This window comes from Oryza brachyantha, chromosome 6, assembly GCF_000231095.2.
Source record: "Oryza brachyantha chromosome 6, ObraRS2, whole genome shotgun sequence".
NCBI classification, from domain to species: domain Eukaryota; kingdom Viridiplantae; phylum Streptophyta; class Magnoliopsida; order Poales; family Poaceae; genus Oryza; species Oryza brachyantha.
In genome coordinates, this window is record NC_023168.2 from 4,152,043 (window position 1) to 4,160,293 (window position 8,251).

Below are 8,251 nucleotides of genomic sequence, written 5' to 3' on the forward strand. Positions count from 1 at the left end.
ATAAACTTGTCCACATCTTATCTATAATTAATATATAACATAAGCGGCCTCATCGTTTTATTTATACTTATACTTATGAGTCAAAATTTAAATCTTAAACTTTAAATTTAAAATTAAATTTAAGATTTCTTCGTCATAGTTTATTTTTCAAACTTGATTTTTATATCACAAAAATCACGTAAAAGTTTTATTCACAATTTGTTTGCAAGTACGTTGTTTTCCCTTAAAAAGGCGGAAAAAAATCAACCCCTAGACTACAACGTTCTTACAACCTAGAGATAACAAGAGAACACGAATAATGATAGATATAATTGATGGTTGTGTTCTTTTGGTGATAGAAGATAAAAGATTATCTAATTTTTTAAGCTATTTAATGATATAAACAATAAAATTAACCGCTACGAAGTTAAAAAGTTACTCTAAAAATGTGATTCGATGAACTTCTATATATAAACTTTTCACAAAACACGCGCCATTTATCACTCCACTTTGGGAAACGTGTGCGCAAAAGCCTGAATAATACAAGTAAACAAAGGCAACCAAATCATGACAATATAAGACCCCAGCAGAAATAGTTATTATAGAGGGGGAAAGAGAAACAGTTCTCACAATTAGATTAGATCATGACTTTGGGACACAAAAATAGAAAACTTAAGGGCCATAATAGCGCACTCCCTTGCCTATATATACTGTTAAGTGTGTACTTGCCAGCAAACCTAGATGGCCCCTTCTACCATATCAACTAGTTTATATACACTATACACATCATATGTACAGTCAACGGTGTACAAAAGAAATTATAAATAAGTGAAATCTCAAGGAAACTTACATAGGTGAAAGCTTGATCAGAGTAATATTAGACACCCTGCCTCCGATATGTACACAAAACTCTCAATTGCAGCAGACAAGCTATAGTCTTGAACGTCGAAAATACTTGATGGGATTGAACGGACCGAGTTGCCGAGCAGAAGCCAATGTTGGCCGCCCGTTTGGGGATACAGTTGGTTTGATGTCCCATCCTTCAACATTCTTTGGAACACAAACATCAAACAGAATTTGGCCAAGGACTCCTTGAGGCTCCATGCTGGGTGGACAGGATAGTTGTCGCCTCTGTTCATCAATCAAAGAATCTGGATCCCTAGATTCATTCTGGTCCTTCGAACTTGGCAAGAAGAAGTGGTCACTAGGGCTGTTGGCTACCCTTCTCAGGCTCTCATTAGAATTAGCGGCCACTTTGTGTAGACTGCACACAGAGTGTGCTATCTTGTACTCCTGATCACTTGTTGCATTCCGCTGGCTTCTGTGGCAAAAGGTTACGAGAGCTTTTCCCAGAGTACCATTTACAGCACTCCTGTATTCAGCTTCATGCAACATGTAATGGCCTGCATATTATCAAGAGAGGTTATCTGATAGCCAATTAAATTTGAGATGATAAATAATAGCAGAGAAGAAATTTCAAGGCTTTAAGTAGATTATGATGCATCCACAAATAACTGTAGACTATATGGGGGTTGCAATGTCAACCCTGAGATTAAAGTATAATCATCCTCATATCTAGGAATATAAACATGCAACACTGTATTGGATAGCTGAGCTTAAAATGTCTTCTTTGATTAATTAATATATCAAAATATTATCAAGTCAACAGCATACATGGGAAAGGATGTTGAACTAGTAAGATAATGGAAATGATTAATTCATCATCTTCAGTTGTGAATTACTCCAGGAGATGAGCTTAAAGGTATCCATCATCAAATCAGTCAGTTGATTACATTGACAATGCAATATCAGATTAATGCCTGTCCTGGAATGCTACCTGCAAGAATTATCATGCAAAATCCATATTCCTACTATCCCCGTTAAGAAATACATGTCCTTCCAGAAATTGTGCAGGCTGTCAATTCTCTAGCTGTAAGTTTGTAATGTCACCAGGTTGGTGTCAGAGACAAAGGATACTTAGAATTTCAGATTTATCATGTCAAAATAGTGCCATCATACTTATCATGAAAATTGAAGTGACGGTTAGTCACTCAGTCACGTATTGATTACTGAATGTCCAAGCTGTTATGTTCTTAAACAGAGTGATATATTTACAATCTTCGTAATCAGAGATTCCGCCTAATATAACTGGATATGACCATAAAATAAGAACATACCAACATGAGGGGAATCACTCCACTTGATAACTTTAACATCAGTGCCCAGTTCAACCAGACGCCTGGCAAAACCACAGACAACATGACATGGGGCAAGATCATCATCTTCTGAGCAAAGCATAAGAACAGGACCCAGCCCCTGCAAACAGTCAATGAAAATAGTTGATACAGTTGTGACCAGAGACAGTGAGAGGAATGCAACAATCACACTATTGCATAGGAAAAATCTGGACTTACTGCTGATGAATATAGTGTGTGCCAGTACTCCGCACGCTGAGCTTCAATTCTGCTTGGGAAGAGTGTATCAATTCCAGATGCAAGGGCTTTTGTCATCCATGAAAGTAACATGGATGGTCGAGACGAGTTGCCAGTTATAGTATTTTGGAGAAACTGGGTACCCACATCACTGTAGAAATCTACTGGCCCAGAGTCATAGATTTGCCCACAGATACAGTTTCTCACCAACCTATAGTCCTTCTGCATGATGAAAAATTGTGTCAAAGCTTCTGTCCAAATAGCAAGTATCCACAACACAAACAGTATAGCATACATATGCTGACAAGGAATGACAAAATGAAATAGATCAAATGCACGCAAACCATGCAACCAAAAGTAAGTGAAGCAACAACATAATGGCAACACTAAGTACCGACACATACAATGATGACGAGGGACTTTTAAAAAGCATATAAGTCACATCATGGACGAAAATACTGATACAAACTGCACATTTCAGATACAAATTGAACATTTAATGATCATGAGTTGATGTTTTGGAAAGGTGAACATTTTAAGGAAGGAATCTCCTACCACAACAAAATTACCAGTAATATGTTTGATTAGATTAAATAAACAAAAGGCTGTCACTACAATACGACATAAAACTGGAGTATATAAAGGCCTTGTTTAATTCCCAAAATTTTTTTCCAAAAACATCACATCGAATTTTTAGACATCTAAATAAAGCATTAAACATAGATGAACCAAAAAACTAATTGCACAATTATGGAAGAAATCTTGAGACGAATCTTTTGAGCCTAATTAGTCTATGATTAGCCATAAGTGCTACAGTAACCAACATGTACTAATGACGAATTAATTAGGCTCAAAAGATTCGTCTCGCGGTTTCTAGGCTAGCCGTGAAATTCATTTTTTTCATTTGTATCCAAAAACCCCTTCCGACATCCGGTCAAACGTTTGATGTGATGTTTTTCCTAAAAAGTTTTAGCAACTAAACACCACCAAAGAAAGCCGGACCCAATTACTAGGATTTTCTTAGCAAGTTTTCATTATCATAGTTGAATAGAAATGCAAGTGCTCCTCTTAGGGGAAAAAGGCATAAAAGAAAGAGCATACCATGGTTGCATCTCCTTCACAGTTTCCATCAAGTAACTGGAACAGACAAGCAAAATCAGTCATTTCAACTGTGAAAAGAATAAAATGAAAGCATAGATATTGTTAGGATCAGATAGTTAAAAGAAATAGTGGTCAAGCTAGCACCTGAATAACCTTATACATGCATCCCTTTGAACCACCAGAAAAGGAAGCAAGCACGATCGGCAATGGCTTTACTTTAAATTCCTGAAACAACAGCATATCATGTAATTCCAGAAAGATTGTAAAAAAAACAAGAATAATCATATTTCCTGGTAGGTTTGACACATTTTCAAGATGTATTAGTGTTTTACCATATGAAAGCTGCAAATAATTCAGTTCCTCATCAGTAATAATATTATGAAGGCATGCACACATGAACTTCACATTACAGCTATGGATTTAATGGGTATATAACAGACAAAGACCAAACAAGAAATCAAACTGAGATATTTCCCAAGTATAGCTGTGTAGGGCACAACACTCAACAGCGCTCACACGGGGAATTTCTTTACAGTATCACTGATTGCCAAAACAGGAAGCAGCATACATTTTAATGTTTCACACTTTGAGCAACAAAGCTATCAGTGCACGCTGTGTAACGCAGTATTTGTTGTGTATGCCAAGACAATGAAGTACTAACCTTCACTAACTCACTGATAACACCAGATGCCAGTGATGCAGCTTTCTCAGACAGATACCTGCATAAAGGAAAATAGGAAATAATTAATACGGTCATAGAATAAGATCGCAAAGGGATCACCTGAAATTCTACACTTGAACTCTTCAAGTATAAGACCCTGGTTATATCTCATTCGGGATAAAAAGGCCATAATCACCCTATTGAATAATGTTACTCACTCCTCCAGTGAATTAAATGATGCTGATAAAAACCACTATCCTTAGCACCATATGATATTAAATACTTATTTACACATATTAGTCAATACACAATATATTCCATTGTGTGTAGATTTACTATATCAATGATTGAAGGTTTAAAAATGTCTTCGAGTGCTCGATCTAAATGCAAGAATCTCAGCCATCTTGGCGGTTGTGCGGGTTGAGGAAATATGTAGGATCCAGATCCTCTGAAATAAAACCGATAACGTGGGGAGTCACATTTATGCCAAGGCATGTCTCTGTAAAAAGAAGGTTGGCAATTGGGGTAATGCTCAATTTCTCGAACAAGCCTGAGTTGTTGATGGCGTCTTCATGTGGGTTTGTGTTGGTGTTTCAATTCTTTTGTTGTTGTTGTTGCTGATAGTTCATTCATAGAGTACTGTTTTGTAAACTTGTTATGTAGTGGGCAAAGATGATGTCTACAGTGTCTACAGTCTATTATTTTCCTTTTTTTGTTGGCGCATGTCTGCTTTTGTTAATGAAACTGGGATAATTCCCTCTCTTTTGCTGATATTATATTACTAGTTCAAAAGGGTACAAGGAAAAAGAGAATGGAAAAGGTTAATAACTAACGAATATTGACACTAAGAACTTGTGGCTGAAGATACAAGAAAACCTTGAAGGTCAAAAGCTAACAAAATAAGGATTGAAATGACAAAATGTTCTTTCGGATTCAATAAAATAAAACGCAACTTTGGTAATACAAAGATCCAGTTACCATAAATCCACAACCCAACAACCCAAACCTTCCACCATCCTCCAATGAATATACTTTAACACCAAAACCTCCAAACGTAATGTCATGATCAAAGTCCAATCAGGCAATTGAGCTAAAACAAAAGTAGAAATTGCACAGGTTGCTGCAGTTAGCTGGTTATTTCTACCACAAAAATGGTAGAGATTGCAGCAATTCTAACTAAAAGACCGCGTTGAAGCACTCCAAGGAGGAAGATGATCGATCCAAAGATCTTCAAGCAATAAATTTCAGATACTTAAAAAAATCACATACAACTAGACCTAAACCACCCTCCCCTATTATTTCAGCAGCCACAAAACAAGCCAAACCTATCCCTAAAATTGAACCTAACCGCAGCTACAATTACACTCCGTGAGAAGCAGCAGAGGTTACGGAACTACCAAGTGATCACTTCCACGAGCGCGCGCGAGTAGCGCGGGCCAAACGAAACAGCTAGCAGCAGCTACCACAAGCGAAAAAAGGGAAGGACTCACAGCGCGACGAGGTCGGGGTGGCAGACGAGGCAGCGCCACCCGAGCGACGCGTAGAGCTCGACGAACGGCCGCAGCTGCGCCTCGTCGCTCCACACCCAACCGAACACCACCACGATGCCCCTCACGTCCTCCGCCGCCGCCGGCGACGACGGCGGCGGCGCGGGCGCCCAGTAGAAGCGGCCGCCGCAGCCGGGCCACATGGCCACCAGCAACCCGCTCCTCGGCGAGGGGAAGGGAGGGGGGAGGGGAACCCGAGCGCGGAATCGAGGCGGGAGGGAGAGGAGGAGAAGGGTTTGCGCGCTGCTCCGCTCGGTTGCTTGGCTCGGAAGCGGAAGAGGGGAGGGGAGGAAATGGGGAGGAGACGGGGCGAGGAGTCGCTTCGGTGTTTGGCTAGTTGCGGATTTTTTTTATTTACTAGCAAAATGCCCCGCGTTGCAACGGGCATTAACCATGTAATTTTATTTTATTTTTAGAATATGTAAAAAAACTATATTAATGAATTCAACTATTTAGCGTCAACTTCAATACAATGCTGTTTTTTAAGAAAAAATCTAAAATTTATTAATTTCATCCCTATCTAAATATGTTCAGCGAACGTTGAAAATATTAGTGGTACCAATTATAAATATTGATTTAATGGTGATTTAAAAAAATGGACACTTTCTTTTTCTTAATTTGGGAAGGTGCTTTTATTTGATTGGTTGAATATTGTATGTACTTATAATAAACTTTTGCATGGGCTTACCTTGACCAGATATGTTGTGATAAGAATATATAAATTCATAAATTTTGAATTTAGATTTAGCAAAGTAGATAAAATGCATTAACAATGGCACGAACATGAGAAAAATACAACTTGCACAAGGATGACTAAATACATACGCAATACATGAAGTGGAAAAAATACCATTTAAATCTACATACACGGCGTGGATCATTATTTGTTACCATGTGAGTATATACAAAAATAGTTAATAAAACTAAAAGCATTTATCTATTTTACAACGCACGTGTATTTTGCACGTAACAATAAAATACTAATCATGAAACTTTTTTAAATAAGACAGACGTTCAAATCTTAAACGTAGATGGTAAAAAAAATACACTCTTTCTATAGCAGAGGTAATATATGCTTCATTTAAAAAAACAAATATTAAATTATAGAAAAAATATTTATTTAAGAAACTTTTATATGAAAAGTTTTCCATAAACACACCATTTAATAGTTAAAAATGTATAATAAAGGATATCAGGCGAGTGACTTATCTTATTCGATAGAAAAACAATTTAAAAACCATGCTAATAGACATGTATGCTTAGCAACTGGTGGTAGAGGCAACGTTCATACCAATTTCAGACAACAAAAAGCGTTATCTAATTATCAACAAATTTTTTGGGTAGAAGGATGAACCAGTCTAAAACACTGGAAGCTAGGTTCGCTGCTTGAGTTTAACAGCATTCGTTGTAGTACAGTGGTGAGTTTTTTTCTGTCACCCTGGTGACTCGGGTTCGGTCCTTGGCACCGGCACTTGTAGTATCTTCCTTTTTTATTATTCGCGAGTGGGCCAACGGCGAGCACGCACGACTGGGCCGCGAACACGAAGCGGCCTGACAGGACGGCGAACGAGCGCGACCCACGGCCCATGGCGGACGTTGCTGCTGCTCCTGACCCAAGGCTTTGTCGCACTCGCACGGGAGGATATCGCTCACGCTGCTGCTAATGCTGCTGACGTCATCGATGAGTCAGCAGAGACGGACGAAAAATACCGGCAGAATCGTTACCGTTTTTTATAATAGTATAGATTTCTTGCTCCGTATTTTTGTTTGGTGGATTTTTCTTTCTCGAAGGCTTTTTGCGAGGTTTGGCAGTATTAACCTCCGTTTTTTTATTTAAAGTGGTATAGTTTTTATAGAAGTTTAATTATTCTTCTTATACAAATGATTGAGGTATTGTTTATTCTTAGAATTAAACTTATGAGTAAATTTCAGTTTGGGGTTGATTGTTTGGTCTTTTTGTAAAAAAATCAAATGACATATTTATAAAAGAAAAATAATTTTTGAATAAAACTAGGTATTTCTTAGCGATTTAAAAATCAAGACTAAAAATAAAATTCGGTGAAAAAATCCCCTAAATCAACTCTAAATTTAAGTGTGGAAATTAAATTTGACTTATAAATATAAGCAGAAGCGAAATGATGAAAGTGTCTATGTCGGATAAAATATATTCCATCCATTTCATATGTGCTAATGAATCTAGACATGTCTACAGAACATATACATTGATACATTAATGAATCTAGGTAAACCTAAAAATTCTTATAATATGGCACGGGAGGACTTTCCACATAGCTTAGCATGTATTTTCATTTTTACTTGTTATGTCATATTCTCGTTAACGTGAGAAATATGTGCTAAACTTGGTGCAAAGTGAAACAAGATATAGTCTACCAACAGGTGCAAAGTACAATCTACTCTTAAATTTTCAATGAAAATTTTGACTCCTTTGTTTTGTACCAAAAAACATAAAAAGTTTGGGGATTCAATGATGCAGTAAAAAAATCCTAAGAGTCTTTTAAACAAATGATTGA

The 8,251-nt window shown here is 37.4% G+C and overlaps 1 protein-coding gene across 1 annotated transcript; it reads right to left on the bottom strand.

The window, feature by feature from the left end:
* Positions 1-591: 591 nt before the first annotated feature.
* Positions 592-6,055, bottom strand: LOC102715213. The gene is made up of 7 exons (XM_006655844.2): positions 5,664-6,055; positions 4,174-4,231; positions 3,657-3,737; positions 3,513-3,548; positions 2,394-2,633; positions 2,157-2,295; positions 592-1,382 (listed from the first exon to the last, which is right to left on the bottom strand). The coding sequence occupies exons 1-7, from the start codon at positions 5,861-5,863 to the stop codon at positions 910-912; spliced, it is 1,227 nt and encodes a 408-aa protein (XP_006655907.1). The 5' UTR covers positions 5,864-6,055; the 3' UTR covers positions 592-909.
* Between the last annotated feature and the right edge of the window lie 2,196 nt (positions 6,056-8,251).